General features: G+C 41.3%; 2 protein-coding genes across 2 annotated transcripts in view; one reads left to right on the forward strand and one right to left on the reverse strand.

Annotated features, from left to right (window-relative positions):
- Nucleotides 1-17,530, forward strand: part of LOC119488138 (inactive N-acetylated-alpha-linked acidic dipeptidase-like protein 2) — a 341,328-nt gene that overhangs the window by 89,992 nt on the left and 233,806 nt on the right. Inside the window, 1 exon segment of the mRNA XM_037769477.1 lies at nucleotides 12,635-12,754. Coding sequence (XP_037625405.1) covers nucleotides 12,635-12,754 — 120 coding nt within the window.
- On the reverse strand, nucleotides 6,854-9,162 carry LOC119488139. Its single transcript, XM_037769478.1, has 2 exons — nucleotides 9,094-9,162; nucleotides 6,854-8,948 (listed from the first exon to the last, which is right to left on the reverse strand). Exon 2 carries the CDS (start codon nucleotides 8,868-8,870, stop codon nucleotides 7,128-7,130), a length of 1,743 nt encoding a protein of 580 aa, XP_037625406.1. The 5' UTR covers nucleotides 8,871-8,948; nucleotides 9,094-9,162; the 3' UTR covers nucleotides 6,854-7,127.

Raw genomic sequence — 17,530 nt, forward strand, 5'->3', positions numbered from 1 at the left:
TACGCATATGTACACATTCATAATCACAGAGTAAACATTTGCAGGATTTGCCTCCTCTGTGTAAGCTGTAACTGCCTTATTGGAAAATAATATGTTAATAAATGATTAATTAGATCCTAACAGAATAAACTATATAATAACCAAATTAATATGGAAGCCCTGCTATATTATTTGGCTGTTGTCAAGGCATTTAAGTCACTTATCTTTCAACAGTGGATTATAAAATAGAGAAATATTTGTTTTGTTTTCTATTAACGTATTTGATTATTTAATTTACTATTATTATTATGACTCTTTCCTCGTTGTATTAATATGTTTTAATCTATTCTTTCTTTTTTATTATTATTATTATTATTATTATTATTATTATTATTTTTCTTAATTTTATTTAAATTCTGAATGCTGAAGTTGTTTTCTCTAGTGTACTTATTGTGTTCGTCTAAGCTCGACTACTTAAAAAATTGGTTTATAAACTACTGTAATTACGAACTGTAAATTGCATATATACGAAAACAACCTCACAAAAATGTGGAAAAAATAAAGTATGAAAAATTAAATGAAATACAGATTTCTGTAGAGGATGCTAAATTTGCTTTCAATATAGCCCAATATCTTTCATTACACATAAGATAGGCAATTTACAGGCTAAAGTATTCCTAAACTGTCTCACCACCAGACCAAAAATACATCTCATTGCATTTACTATACCGTTCTCCAGTCTAAATAATGTCAACGTTACTCCCTCTTCAACCACAACCATTTAACATAACAAGCTAACTAATCAGATCTGTAATTAAAGCAATTAGCATTATTTAGAAACTAGTACTATGTCATCATACTTATCTTCACATAAATCATGGCTGCTATTAATATGAACTCTGCCTCTTAGAGCCTAATGGAGTTCTTGCAGTTTCAAGAAAAACAGTTTTTTCCTCATTAATATGCAAATGAAAGCACATGTGCTCTAGAATCTAATGAAATCATCTCCTCTATAAGGGCCAGCCTGCAGTGTGATTATGAAAACAGAGCTGCAGTTTCTCTCTGTACAAGAAATAATTCACAGGATTGTGACTACATATGGCAAAAACACATCGAGATAGCATAATGATCTTTTTTACCATTTAAAGTGGTGGAGGTCATTTTGTTGCTGTGGGAAACAACCATAACCCTTGAACATGAGATGATTATGAACTAATAAGTGTAGTTTTAAAAATGTAGCTGAGCCACATTATGTAGCAACTTAACGGCACTTCTGTTTCATTAAAGATCGGTCGTCCCGTGTGTAATTTATAGCATCACTTCAGATGTCATTTTGAGGTGCAGCAAAAAAGTACGTGTTTCAAAATTCTGCAAAAAAATAAAGCAATGACATTTTTTTTCCTAATACTGTACACATCCTATTATGACACACATTTCTCTTTTGTGTATAATGCACTTGGATTACAATTTATTTACCTGAACTAAATCCTGAACACAAAACTGGCAAAAAACAGTTTAAAGGGACTTTTTTGTAAGAATCAGAAATTGCTTGTTAACAGTGACACCTGTGGCCGTTAAGTCAATGAAAGTCAGCGTCCTGTTGCTCGCGCTTGTGCTCGCTCTACATAGACATGAACGAGCATCGCTCAAAACAGTGAGGCAACACACGTCAGCTAAAACCACAATATCACTCTATATTTCACCTGCTTGGCAGTAATGTTAGCTGACCAGACGAAGGTCTCTACATTAATCAGAGCTGATCCTAGTGTTTGCTTTTCCTGCCTCAGCCTCCCGACCGCGGCCGGAGGGAACAGGGGAGACACCGGAGATTTGGTCGGAGACGTGTGAGTGAAGGCAAGCAGGCAGAGGAGCAGAGTACAGCAGAGACTCCGGTCCTGAAGACCAAAGCTACGGTCTCCCCCGCGTTCTCCGACCGCGGCCAACACTTTAACAGACGGGCTTCACTAGATGGAACTTTGCGGTTTTGATGCTTCCGTGTAGTTTGTGTTGGAGTCTTGTCTGAACAGCGTAGCCACACGCGAGCGCGCATGGGACACCGAGCCGGATTGATTTATACGTGTAAGAAGTTACAAACAGTCCCTTTTAACGGTTTAACTCCACAATGCAGTACTACAATGTTCACAGCCTTTGCACATGTTTTCAGTAATTATCCCTAGTTGTTTGTGTCCTCAAAGTAAGAAGTCGTCATATTAATGAATCATACTAAATTTTAAATGATGCGTATACTTATATACTTATATACTGATCACTGCCACAATGCCCATACATAATACAACACTTTCAATGATTCTCTTTCCAGTATCCTTTAATCTCTGTACTTTTGTTTTTTTATTTTCTTTTTTTATGATATAACAACTCAAACAAGTTTTGTGCCTTTTAATCAATGAAACTATATTTCTGGAATTCAGGTTTACTGTAGTTCAACCTCTTTCCAGTCACTGTTAGCTTGTGAAGACTTTTTAAATGGTTTTCCCAACACTGACCCTCTTTCAAACTGCCTCTCCTTGTTGTCTGAAATAATGACAGTATGATTGTGAAGGCACTTCCTTTTTCTTGTTGTGATAAGAGTTAATTACAGGGTGGATTTGAGCCGCCTTCAATCAGTAGACTGCAGAGACAATCCATGTCCTCCTCTGTCTCCTCCTGCACGGCTGCTCTTCTTGTCTTTACCATTTTTTCCTCCCTTTACACACTTTGTATTTAGAAAGTGAGACTGGGAGAGGGACAGTTAGTCTCAGTTCACCCGTGACTAAAAAGACTCCTACCTCAGAGTAGGACTTGAGAGATATGTGTAAAGCTTCCTCAAGGAGAAGGACTTTTCTTAGGCCCCGATCAGACAGTGACACTTGGCAAAAGGCGTGTGTGCTTAACCAGGCGATCAAATGTGATTAACGGGAAAATCTTTCTCTCTCTCTCTCTCTCTCTCTCTCTCTCTCTCTCTCTTAGAGTACGTTCACATCGTGAGATGTGAATTCCCCCTTCCGTCTGACACAATCCATAGCTCTCTCACAGTCCAACAGCTAACTAGCCAGCTAGCTAGCTAGCCACATCTACCAGAATCATAATAGGAGGAAGTGGTAAAGTAGTAAAGCCCATCTCTTGCTAGATTTGATTGGCTGCCAGGGCAAAGAGTGACATTGACAAACCGTGCGACAGCGCGCCTGGCGCTGAAAAGTTGAGAATATTTTAACTTTTATGTGCGTCTAAAAACCACTAGAAAAACATGTGGCTGCGTGATTCACGTGTCGGTTGTCTGCTGCTGCTGTCAGCCCTTTCTTTCTACATAGTTTGCCTTTCATAATGGCCATTTCATTTCATTATAAATGGCATTTATATTTATTTTAGACAGAGAAAGGTTGAGAAACGTGTGGTAATTTGTTAATAATAGTAATAATCCGCAATTAAAACCCGGTACTACATTCATTCATGGAGCTCTGCAAGTCACTGCATGTTCTACAACACTGTCCTGCACATATTTCAGAATAAAAGCAATAAAAGCAAACAAATGAAGGACTTCTGTCCATAGAAAAAAACACTTGAGTGTTTTTATTTTTAAATAAAGGCAGGAAGTGTTGATTTAAAAATAAGTCTTTACTTTTTTCATCTCCATAACATATTTTACAGATAGACATCGAAGCTGTAGCAATGTTGCTGATTTGATGTCAATATACAGTCAATAGATCACCTTCACTGTCTGTTGTTGCTGTGGACCGCGCGGCACGCGTCAATGGGTGAGACCTCGAATCTCTAGAAGAGACGCAGCTGAAACACGCCACACTGCAAGCTGTTCTAACCTGTTAACACAGACGCCGAAATAAAAAAGCAACAGCCGCCACGCGCTCCTGACGTTCCCAGTGTGGATGAGGCTTTAGGAAAGCATGTGACATTGCTGTTTTACAACACTTGCAGCAGTAGCAGCAGTAGTTGTAGTAGTTTTCCTGACGGTTGCAGTTTGGAATATATGACGACGGTAAATACTGAAATGCTCAAAATAGTAACATTTTTATGTGTAGGATTTATATGCATAGGCAAATAACTTTGGTAGTTACAACGGTTATAGACTGGAAAAACAAAGTTCGTAAACTTGTGTTTGGTCAATTATTTCTCTGTTGTTACAATGTTAATTGGCATTGTATTTTACATCGTTGGAAAGCCTGTTTATTTACCTTCACAATGATGTCCAACTTGTAAGGATCATGCATTTGTGGGATGAGCAGCACAGCTGATTATGTGAGTAGCGCCCAAGAAAAATTTGCCAAAATGCTCCGTCAATGGTAAACAGTGTATTCTCTTGTTGGTATTGACTCTTGTTTTGAGTTGTTTGGTGGATTGGATGATTGAACTCTCTATCAGTAACAAGGAACAAACAAGACATATTGGCAATTTTACACTTTAATCATTTAATACACCGTCAGGAGCCTCAGTATCGGGTGGAAGATCCATACGCAGCCACAACAGCCGGGCACTTCCTCCTCATGCTGGTCACCAACCTGGTCACATGTTGCTGTGGGATGGCGTTTCATTCCTCAACCAGGATTCGTTGCAGGTCAGCCAACGAGGTTGTGTTGGTCACTCTAACACGTACAGCACGCCCAAGCTGATCCTACAAGTGTTGAATTGGGTTGAGGTCTGGACTCTCGGCAGGCCGTTCCATTCTCTCTACTCCCACATTGTGGAGGTAGTCTATGATAACCCTGGCTCTGTGGGGGTGATCGTTGTTTCTTGGAGGATGAAGTAAGGTGCCAGATTGTGGAGATACGGGATTGCCACTGGCTGCAGAATCTCATCCCGATATCTCCCTGCATTGAGATGGCCTTCAATGATGACAAGCCTTGTTTTGCCAGTGAGGGAGATGCCGCCCCACAACATGACACCAAAAGTTGTTACTCCATCGGTGCAACAATCAGCATAGCGTTCTCCACGTCGTCTCCATACTTTGACCCTGCCATCCAACTTTGGCAGACAGAACCTGGAAACCAAACCAAACCAGACCGAAAACATAACCTCCTTGGCCGAGGTAATTATCAAGTGGGCCTTTGCCCTGAGCCAATGGGGGGGCCCTTGGCCTTAAAATGTATGATCTTTTTTGTATGTAAAGTATTTTTGTTTCTAGAATATTGGGTTGAATGTGATTTGGAAAATGTAGTATGATTATAAAATTGTTTTAATGTTGTACATGACATGTATAGAACAAAACAGCCTGATAATGGCAGTAATTTAACAAAATAATATGATTTCAAAGTATACATGCTGTGTAGGGCTATAGCCTACCAAATGTCAGGGTTTTTTTTACATTCAAAGCTTCTATTGAGATTTTCAAAAGGAGCTTCATTGTCATATTTTATGATGTCATCACCCTAAAAATGGGAAAAATATGATGTTGTGTTATTGCAGTAAATGCAATGTATGGTGCTGTTAGATTGCTGCTAGGTGCAAGCCTCTTTGTGCAGCAAGCTGGAGAGCAAACCACTTTTTTTACCACAGTGGAAATGTTGTTTTTGAAAGGCTAAATACCAACAAAGAGGAATGGAAGGACAATATGTTGTTCGATAAAAAACACGTTGTGAATTTTGGAAATGATTATCCATATTTTTTTCACAAACTTTTGACTATATGACTGAGAACTGAAACAATTACAGAGACTGAGCATTATGTTGCTCACTGCGTGTGTGAGAGAGAGACAGAGAAGATAGTATGTGGACTATGCACGCAATGCTAGTTATTAATAATAACAATTTAAATGCCAACGTTGTGAATCTTCAAACTCTTCGGTACAGCCCTAATGCTGTGTGGTTGTGAGTTGCCTTGTGCTATTGTAGGACCAAAATATTGCTACTTGGGGAAGGCAGGGCACACGGTGTGCACGTGTACTTTTGCTTGTATATGGTAGGGGTCCATAGTGAGTTTGTGTCCAGGGCGCGTGGTCATGATAATCTGTCAATGCTGCTCGCATCTTTTCAGCTCAGTGGTTTACTTTTAGCGTTCTCATCACGTTTCCAGCTGTAAGCTGTTTAAAAAAGGTTTGATGAATCAACTACTATTAATATTACTAATATACTAATATAATATTATAAAATATTACACAACTCTGCAGTTTTCGTCAGTTCTGCGTATCGTTTAGCACATTACAGACAAATTTAGCAACTAGCCTGTGTAAACAAAGCATCTAGCAAGCAAAACAGACATATGTTTGTCTCAGGAGTTGGTAGAGACCAAAACAGAGCTAAAGGGAGACTGGACTTACATTCATCAGTTGACCAGAAACATGACTTTAAATGAATGTTGGTTTGAATCTGTTGGAATTCAGACAAACATTTTGCGCACACTATGTTTCATTTAGCTTGAACTTGTCCTTAATTGAAAGTTTTTGAAATGTCCATTTTTTTTCAGTTGACTGGGGCTTGGCCTGAAAACAATGACTTAAGTTAGCATTTTCTGTTTATTTAATTTTTAAATCCTAAATACTTTAGAGAAAATATTTTTTTAACTTAAGTTTCACATTTAAATGAAATAAATATCTCAGTTTATTAATGTCCGCAAAAATTGTCAACTATGTTACTGACAGAACATCCTATGGATGTAGCTTGATGAATGTCGGTGTCGGCCTCAGTTGGTCAACAGCTGGTTGGATGGATCTGGTGCACAGAGGATGAATGACCCCTGACCCTAACTCACTATTCTGGGTTATGACAATAACTTTAAGGCTGATGCAAGTCGTTGTAATAACAAAAAATACTGTTGCAAAACACACTTTTCTTTGTACTTTATTTTTGTACTTTATACAAATTCACTGAATCAGCAGAACTTCAGTCTCAGTTGAATATTTACAGCAAATGATGAAAGAAATAAGAAATTAATTAATATTATTTATTTACATTATTATTTATTTTATTTAATTAGATGTTCATTATTATGCACTGAAGGTGGGAGAACTGGATCACCCAGATCGAACCTGTGCGTAACACAACAGTAGACAACACTGACTACTGATGTGGCGCTGAGAGCTCAAGCCCTCGCATTCATTCAGAAGGAAAAAGTCAATTTTTCCTTCAAGATGAATGACACATTGAAGACGTTTTTTATATGTGGAATAAACCGGAGCCCCCGGAGAAAACCCATAAACCACCTTACCACCTCGTCATGGCGGCGAGCATAGAAGAGAAGCACCTGCACATGCAGGACCTCTGTCTCGGTGGTGCCATCAGGTGACCTTTGACGGCGGAGGCGATACGGTCTCCGAGTGCCGGTTTACCCCCTTTCAAGGACACCAGCACCCACGTCGCAGTGCCCCACGTCTTAATCAGGTCCCGGTAAATGGCCTTTTCGAGGTTTTCCAATGTTTCTGGGCTGTAATTGAAATCGAGACCCTCGACTTCGGCCCACGTTTGTTCAAAAAGGCACTGGATGATGTCCTGGACGTTTGAAAGGGTCCAGGTCACTTTTGCCTTCTTGAAGATCCGCGTGACCAGCCTCTCCAAGAGCACCTCGACGTAGTTTCTTTTTTGTTCGTTCCGCGCTCGCCGTGCAAAGTCATCACGACTCTTCGTCACGGAAACCGGGGCAGGTGGTGCAGCGATTGCCAAAGGTTTCTTGGCCCTGGGCTTGGTCCCCAGTATGGCGTGTCTCATATTGTCGACGAGGTCGTCGGACTGAAAGATCTGCCACCATCTGGCCAGACACAGGAAACCGAGCACCTTGCGCTGCAAGTCGGCGCGCATGTTGGCACGTATCACCGGCTCGGGGATGATCTCTGGCCCGTGTAGGATGTGTGTGTAGAGGAGATCACTTAAGACCTTTGTGAACTCCAAGACTCGACCGGGGGGAATGTTTAGGAGCGGAGTGCCGAGTCCCAGAAGATCGCGGTTTTCTGGTTGTTTCATCAGATCGTTAATCTTCTTCGTGAGAGACTTCGCCGACTCCCGACTGGGAACTTTGGAGCCCCGTTGGAATTTTTTCCTCATCTGTGCCACTATGCGATGGATGCACGTTTTGGCAAAGCACTTTGCCAAAAGCTTCTTAATTCTGCTTCCGATGCTTTTCTTGGAGCGTTTCCTCTTCTGCTCTGGCGGAGTCGATCTTACAGCATCTTCGGCGATACTCCGAGCGATTTCTTCTGCGACGTCTTCAATCTCCCGAGAGTTTTGAGATTGCAGCAGCGCGTACTCGGAGTCCGGCACGTCAACCAAGAGAGGTTCGGTGATGACGTTCAACTGCGTCTTGATGATGATTTGGACAATAGCGATGTCTTTCATCGCAATCACGACGTCCGACGAAGGCGTCGCTGCATGGCGGTCTTCGGCGTCTGAGGGTTCCGGTTCCACATCTGATTGTTCACAGATGATCCTCTGCTTGCGCGGTCGAGGCGAGAACACCGACTTCATCTTACCGATGAACGCCTGGCACATTTTGCAGGCGTGCAGAATCATGTTGTTGAGTCTGCTGGGAGGAGTGAGGCGCTGAACTATGCCCTCGGTGCTGGAGAGGGCACTTCGGACGCTCTCCGAAACCTCTTCAGAGATCAGTGTCGTCAAGCTTCCGGAGCTCGGACACTGAACCGAGACATCGACGCCCAGAGCTTCGGCAAAACCCTGAGAGATTGTGTCGCCCAGATTGATTTGGACGTCGTCCTCAGACGCCAGGGTCGTGCTCCCGAGAGATTTCAGGAAAGCTTTTGTCAAGGCCGCTGTCATGTCCAACAGCAACTCTCCCATCATGGTCATAGTGGTGTCGTCGGGGCTGCCGGATTTCAACAATCCCCACTGATCCGCCGTCATCCCCTTAAAGAAGGAGTTGAGCAGCTTGGAAACAACGCGACGGACGTTGAACTCGGGCATGATGGCTTCTGGCTGGGAAGTTCTTGATGATACCATGATGCTGATTTACGGTCAATTCTTGTCGATGCTTTGTGGTTTTTGGAGAGAAATTCACTGCTTCTCTCAGTAGAAAGTCTGATGAGTGAAAATAATCGTTAGTTGCAGCCGTTATTGTTATTAACTAACATGTAAGCTGCATTTAAATGTTGAGGCTAATTTTAACTGCTTCATATACTGTTGGGAGGTTTAATCTAAAGCAATGCATTCATAAAATTCATACCTCTTCCTCTTGAGACAACTGCTTCTCTCAGTCGATGCGTTTCGTCTGATCGAGTCTTCAGATTCAACTACAGTTGTGTGATTCTGGGACTCTCTCTTGAATGTCACTCCTTTATGATGTCACCGCTCCTTTATGATGTCACAACTGATGTCACCACTCCTTTAATTCATCACAGTGTTCCATCTGGTGATGTCACGATGCAGTGATGATGTCACGATGCAGTGATGATGTCACCACTGCTGTGATGTCACCCAAACACACACACACACACACACACACACACGTGCACACTACACACACATACACGTGAACACACACACATGCACACTACACACACACAAACATGCACACACACGTGCACACTACACACATGCACACACACACACACACACACACACACACACACACACACACACACACATGTGCACACTTCTTACACTTCAGTTCTGAAAAGTGAAGCCAATGCTGAAGTGCCTTGATCTTGCATTCTTCCTAACAGCCAGCAGGGGGCGACTCCTCTGGTTGCAAAAAGAAGTCTGATTGTATAGAAGTCTATAGAAGAAAATGAGCCTACTTCTCACTTGATTTATTACCTCAGTAAACATTGTAAACATGAGTTTATGGTCTCAATCACTAGTTTCAAGTCTTCTTCAACACAGCGTGATGTTCATTTAGTAACCTGCGGTCCAATTTACAGTCAAATAGAACATAAAGCAGGGGATAATTTAGGGCGGGGCTACTTTGTGATTGGCAGGTCGCTATCACGTCGTCGTCCGGGTTTGTCTGTGTTTTCGTCTTAGAACTTTAACCCTTTCACAGTGTGTTTTCAGTTCATGAAAGGTAATTGTAACACTATGGTCGCCTAAAAATGTTTTATCCCTTTGGTTCAGTTATCTTCGTTCGGTTTTACATAGCTCCACCCTCTCGTGTCACTTCTGGTTGCAAAAAAACGAGATGGCGACAGCCAAAATGACGAACTCGAGGCTTCAAGCCATAGTCCACAGACCAATGGATGACGTCACTGTGACTACTTCTGCTTACGTCTGATTGAAACACTTGATAAATACAGGCCCTGGTAACTTTTTTGCTTTTTCTTTTAATGATGAGGGTGTGGATGTTATTTTATTCATCACCTTCAGGAATGTCGGTCTGTAAAGCCCGTAAGGAACCCCCCCCCCCCCCCACCTTATAAAGCTGTTAAGTAACTCACATTGAGGCATTTCATTAGCAGTGATGTCTTTCAACGGAGAGTTTTAATCCCCCATAATAGGCTATAAATGCTCGAATGTACCATAATGCAATTGTGGCAGATATATTTAATATTTTACACTGTTAAAAAAAAATGTTCAAATATATTGGACGCTGACAGAGTTCATCAAGATATATTGGTCCCCGTAACCATCCTTCAAAAAAACTCAACCGAAATCTTGTGTGAATTGCTGGCCGGGTTAAGAGGAAAATATTCATCATCTCGATACGATGCTCACAGCTTCAGCCAGACAGAGGCCTCTTACACTGTTAATTTCATTACCTCACCGAGATGAAACGAAAGACAAAAGAGTAGGAGAGAGGAAAGAGAGAGATGGATCTAGTTCAAGCAGCGCCGTCTCAGTGCGTATAGATATTCTCCTATATTTCAATTTGCTTCGTCTTGTACTGTTCCATGGTCTGCAGTTTAAATGGAGGACTTTTATGATGCAAATGCAGGCAGGAGCAATAAATCTCTCTCGCTCTTCTCTCCTGGGCTCTCCCGATGCAAAAGATGTGCTCTCTCTCTCTCCCTCACTTTCTCTCCACTGCAGCATCATGTTACACTCGCCCCCTGGCCACATGAAAAATGAATCAGGTCCAGGTGATGCAGTGAGGGAGTGGGGAGGGGGAGAGAGAGTGTGAGAGAGAGAGAGAGAGAGAGAGAAGTGTGTGAGCGAGAGAGAGAGAGAGAGAAGAGAGAGAGACAGAGAGGGAGAGAGAGACAGAGAGGGAGAGAGCAGAGAGAGAGAGAGAGAGAAAGAAAGACCCCAAAAAAGTAATGCTTTGACTGTCCTCTACAACTTCTAGGTCACTTTAATTTGGAAGATGATAACTCAGTCAGCCGCTCAGTCGCATACACACACATATAACACACATACACGGAGAAATGCAAACACACACTTGGCCAAAGTAATTCTAGTTTGCTGTGAGATAATCAGATTATATCGTAGTGCCATGCTATTGATTATAATGGCTACATTAGTATTACTAGATTGGCACTCGGGGAGCGCAGACCTCCGCCAAGGTGCGTGACTTTAAAAACAGATCACAGCTCCCAGCTGGCGGTACCGTGAGGTGGTTGGCTTGTTATTAACACGGTGTGTTTCCTTCTAACGTATCGTCGGATGCCTCTCTCATTCAGCAGCCTTGTTATGTCTGTATAACGTTACACTACGTTGTATCTCATCCCGTCATCTACCGCTTTTTTCTTTCTCACCGCGGGCGGACAGCAGCTTCCGCACCTCGGAGTCCCGCACACACATCCACACACGTATCTCTCTGCTCTCAGAAGGAGGAAGAAGGCGTGGTCACACGTCATCAGTTACACTGCGCATGTGTTATACACTGTGGTCTTAAGGCTCAGGCTGATCGGAATTCTCAAAAGAATTCCTGAATCCGGATCATGATCCGGATCGCCACCAAAATCGAATAGATTGTTCATTGAGTTTCACTCCACCCCTCCAAAAAATGTCATTCAAATCCATCACAAACTTTTGGAGTAATCCTGCTAACAGACAAACAAACAAACAAACCAGCGCAAGTGAAAACATGGTAATAAAACAGGTAATGATTACACGCACACTGGCAATTCAGTGCATGTGATTATCATAAAGTGGGCATGTCTATAAAGGGGCGACTCGTGGGTACCCATACAACCCATTTTCATTCACATATCTTGAGTTCAGAGGTCAAGGGACCGCTTAGAAAATTTCCTTGCCAAAATTTAGCGCAAGTTTGGAGCGTTATTTAACCTTCTTAGTGACAAGCTAGTATGACATGGTTGGTACCGATGGATTCCTTAGGTTTGTTAGTTTCATATGATGCCTGCATCATCACTCTAGTTTTAAAACTGAGTCCGCTACAACCTAAAAATCACAAGATGCGTTAAAACGTTAAAAAAATGTTGAAAAAAAAAAGTTTTTTCAATACATTTGCAGAAACGTCCAATGCCAACAATTTTTTTTTCTGGCGACTGGAAATAAAATAAAATAAAATAGAAAGTTAACAAAGTTAGAAGTGGAAAAGCTCAAACTAAATGTAAACCAAACTCTGAGGACTACAGTTTTCAAGACAGTTTTTTTGGGTCAGTACTCAGAACGTATTGAGGTTCAATACCCTGCCCTGATGCAGAGTAAGAGCCACAGCTGACTGGGGGCATAGAAACACACAGGTTACCTGACTTCTGGGTGGTGTGTTGCGAAAAAAATACATCTTGGGAAAACATTTGATTAACGGACACTTGATGATATCAGTAACCCACCTGAGCCTTTGCGGTGTTTCTCCACACCAGGGGGAGGTGGTGGACGTCCAGTACGCCGGCGTGGAGGACCTCAGGAGAGCCAAAGACAGCCTGAACCTCACCAACCAGATTGCTGTGGTCAAGCTTGGCCAAGCACCTTTGCTGTACAAGGTAAGATCAAATCAAATCTCTGGCAAAGTGCTTCCACTCTGCTCTGCTGATAAGGGAATAATACATCATGTGATTTAATGCCGTACTTGAGATCTACCTGATACTATAATCCTGCAGCAGGAAAAAAATAAAATAAATTCAGGCAGCAGGAGGAATGCGATCTTTTGATCTTTAGATTAAGTGCAAGAGTAAAAAATTATTTTCCTATAATGAGGGGAGTTTAAAACTGAATTTTTCAAAATTATATTTTGTATTTTAATACACTTGCATCCAGATATAGCTCACTGCTCTTTGAATAAACTAAATAAAGCTCGCTGCACAGGAATTATTATACTGAACGGGGCCTAATGCATACACGTCGTTAATTCTTCATATTATTTTTGCCATTAATTTATCATACCTGACTCCTGTATCTGCACAGAGATGTCTCAATCTGTCTGCCTTAATAAGAAATATCATTAGCAATGCATTGATTGATTAGGCCTTTTTTTCCTGCTTGGATGTGTGCCACGTTCAGCTCAAAGCAGTTTCTCCTATCAATTAGAAGCTGACGGGGAAAATATAAATTCTAATCCTGTTAATTAAAACATAAATATCTATTTAGGTGTTCATTACTGATACATTTATCTTAAATTTTCCATTAAATTAAAAGCAAATCAATTATACAAACTTCAAATGGACTTGATGCAATATGGAAATTTGTACTTTTGTACTTCTTACGCAGTTCTATCCATGTATTTCAGTTGACTCACTACAGATGAACATACTAACTAGGCTGAAGTCAAATTAGGTACAGAGCTGTACAATAATGATATAGAGTTATTAACAATTGAGTGGTACCATGTTATATATCGATACCCTCTTACATCAGAAGTTATTGGCTCTAAACTGATTACCAGAGGTGGTTAGTGTCTTGCTCAAGGACACTTCGATACGTGGGCTGGAGGAGCTGGGGATCGAACCACCGACCTTCCAATTGTTGGTGCGACCCGCTCTACCTACCTACCTAGATTTCTTATGATGTTTAGATGCGGAAGATATTGAATTTTGTTATTATTCTAACTCATTGTACCCCAAAATAACTTACAAAAAGCACTTAAAAAATATGCAACTCAACCGTATACTTCTTACTGTGTTACTACTACATTTACTTAAAGACACATTTTACAGGTTACATTACAGATTCAGACTTGACACACAAAATATAACAAATAAAATATAAGGCATTGTTATTCAGTAAACTATCCAGCAACATATCAGAACTGAAAGCTGCACCTTGAACAGACAAAGTACATTTAAGTACATTGTGCTGATAATATAGCCGTATGTGTGTGTGTATATATATATATATAGTTGCATCGCCATGTTTCTACCATAGCCTAGAACTGAAACCAAACATTGTTAACTTTTCCTGCTTGGGCCGGAGTCAATGACATTATTTGCTGCCGTCGCCGCCACCGCTTTCTCTCTCTTGCTTCACCACTCACTTCCCCACTGGCTCTGTTCCAAATGACCTTTGCTACTCTTGCAACTGGCTCTAGAGAGGGCTCTCAACATGGCGACGGCTGAGCCGGCGGCTTACAGCTGGCGGTGATAACAGCGCAAACAGTGTTAACCTGCTACGTTTTTGTGGCAACGCCGTTGGTTGGGACGAGCTGCCATGCAATGTTTATAAAAAGCTGCGGCGGCTGCTCCCGAGCTGCGGCCATTTGATTCTTGGCAAAAGTTTAACATACTTCGCCGCTGCTTGATGTGAATTTGGCACAAAAGGCCGGCGCAGCTGGCCCGGCTACGTAAATAAAGCACAGAGAAATTCTGATTACTTCACACACAAGAGAGAGGGCGACTTAATTCTCTGCTCAGGTAGAACTTAGATTACTCCTTTATGTCTTTACATATCCTCTGAATGTCATATGGAGAACCTTTAATAAATACAGGGTGCTAAATTTACAAGAAAGCTGTTTCCTTTGCTTTATTCATTGAACATTACTCTACTTCTGAATGTGAGGTTGGTGATAAATGACTGAAGCTAATGAGCCATAACAGGAGTAAATGGAGGTTACCAAGAAAGGAGAGGGAATGTTTAAAGAGGGGGTCACCATACCGCATTTACATTTACACAGTTAGACTTTTAAAAAGCCATTAAATGAGACTGCACCTCCTGCCACATGGGACCCTGCGAGCAACAGGCTGCTGCTGCTGACCCATTTTTCCCTCCTCGCCCACAGTTTGTGACAAATTTGATCATGTGTGCCTCATAATGCCTCTGTGTGTCAGCAGCTGAGAGAAATGATCGCCCTTTACGTATAAATGGGGAAGAATGACTGATGAGGCTCGTACCCTCACTAATGAGTGTGTGACGGTGACTGCAGACCCAATGTTACACATACAGCTGGATTCATATTTGATACGCAAACATGGAACACATGTTTTGACAGTGTGAGCTTAAGATATTTGGTTCCATTAATGCAACCTAATCACACAATATAATCACAATATGATTTTATTTCAATATTGTCATATTCCAGCACATAACTATTCATAATAAATGTTTTAATTTCCTGATGATTAAAGCTGAAGTAGGCGAGATTGGAGCAAATGGGATTTAAAAAAAAGTTATTTTTATAGAACGGTCGCTATATCGTGTCCTCCGGTGCTCCTAATGGCATCTGCAAGATTTTACAGACCGGAGGAAAACAAGCAGTAAGAGCTGATCTGAGGTCTGCTGTCCGTCTGCCGTCTATGAGAGCCGGCTGTCAATCACTCACGAACTCCGACCAAACGGTAAAACTAGGCAGCGCGGATCAAATATGAATCAATATTATGTTATGTTAAAGGTCCCATATTGTGAAAGGTGAGATTTTCAGGTCTTTTATATTATAAAGCAGGTTTAAGTGCTATATCAATACTGTTAAACTATCAAAACGCTCAATATATGGAGAAATACACACACAGCCCGTATTCAAAAATTGTGCATTTGAAACAAGCCGTCAGGATTTCTGTCCATTTGTGATGTCACAAATGGTGTTACAATATTTAGACCATTTCACGGTTTTAAACATAAACATTCTAAATGGGTTCCAGTTTATTTCCTGTTGTAGTGTATGTGAATAACATCAGCTGACAGGAAGTAAACATGGACACAAACTGTTGCCTAGCAACGCAATTCCGTTGAAATGAGCTAAAACGGAGCGTTTCAGACAGAGGGTAAATACAGGTATATTCAGACAGACGGTATGAGAAAAATAAAGTTTTTTTTGAACATTGCAGCATGTAAACATGTTCTAATGGAAACACAAAATACAAGTATGAACCTGAAATTGAGCATGATATGGGACCTTTAATGCCTATTTCTCTCCTCAAATGTTTTCAGAATCATCTTGTAGTGCACGGTTTAGCTGTAAAATGACAAAGTTTGTGACGCAGCCACCATTGTGAAATCTCGTGAAGGAACGCCAAGTTCCGGTCACATGACCGGAGCACAGCCTATAGGAACACTCTGTCAATGAAATGACCTGTGATTGGTCAAAGTCTCCCGTCACGGGCTAGATTTTCTAAAGCCTGAAAACAGAGCCATGAGGAGGTGCAGAAGTCTAATTATCTCTCAGAACACTTGAATTACAATATGCTGAAAGGTTATTATGGATTTTTTGCCCAATGATGCCAAAAATATACTGCCTACTGCCACTTTAATGTTTTTCCACACATTTTCTATATATTGGTTTATTATTTAATGCATGTCTGTGTGAATGTCAGTCATATACAGTACATGTGTCTTCTATAACCATGTTCTTATGAAAGTTAGTAAAGTAAGTTTTCCCATGTGTGCATGTCAGTGTGGGCAGGCCGCATAGCTTGCCTACAAACACTATGTGTGTGTGTCACACGTGCATGAAATTCTCTGCATTAACGTATTCTGTGTGCCTATTAGTGTGTGTATGTGTGTGTGTGTGTGTGTGTGTGTGTGGTGTCCCTTTTTCCAGTGAAGGACAGAGTTGTGATGAGAGGAGTATGACCGTGGCTGGTGTCACATATTCAATAAAATAGTCATCCACGCTCATAAAAAAACAAGGACGCTACATTTCCCATGGACAACAATGAAATACTGCTCTCGACTGTGACACCGCCCTCCCACCCAGCAGCTATTCTCTATTATTACCAGTAATGTGAAAAACAAACCAGTCATGTGAACAACAAAACGTACTTCAACAAGATAATGGAAGTCACTACTTCTCACTGATTAATAGCAGATAGTATAATAGTAATCATTCAACATATACTGTAGCCAGTTGTGAGGTAAAAAAAATTAGAAAAACAACATCACAGTACTGACACACTGTTTGACTGACAGGTGATCTCTGGGAAGTACAGTGCAGAAAAAAAGACAGAAATGTCACTGCTCTCACACTAATATTCATTTGCTACAAACAAACACACACACACACACACACACACACACACACACACACACCGCACTTCTTCTCACACAGAGAAGCATCACTGAAAATGTGACCCTTGCAAAACCATTGCTATACAGCAGTCTACACCTTCCACAGTTAGTCCACCAAAAATATAATGTATATTTTGGAATGGGTAATATAAATAAAACTAAATCTTCTGGATGGCATATAATGATCAATATACTGTATAATGTGAAGTGGAGTCGCCACCTCAACAACCTCGGCAGTGACCCGGCCTCAGAGCCAGGGTGGATCTTCACGATGCCTTTTTTCCAGTGCCTCGGGGCGGACCACGCAGAAGAGGGTGTTCTGCAAC

Source organism: Sebastes umbrosus, chromosome 5 (genome assembly GCF_015220745.1).
Source record: "Sebastes umbrosus isolate fSebUmb1 chromosome 5, fSebUmb1.pri, whole genome shotgun sequence".
NCBI lineage: Eukaryota > Metazoa > Chordata > Actinopteri > Perciformes > Sebastidae > Sebastes > Sebastes umbrosus.

What these genes read in the sequence shown, in the direction of transcription:
- LOC119488139 (XM_037769478.1), bottom strand. Translation starts at nt 8,870, where the DNA reads ATGGTATCATCAAGAACTTCCCAGCCAGAAGCCATCATGCCCGAGTTC.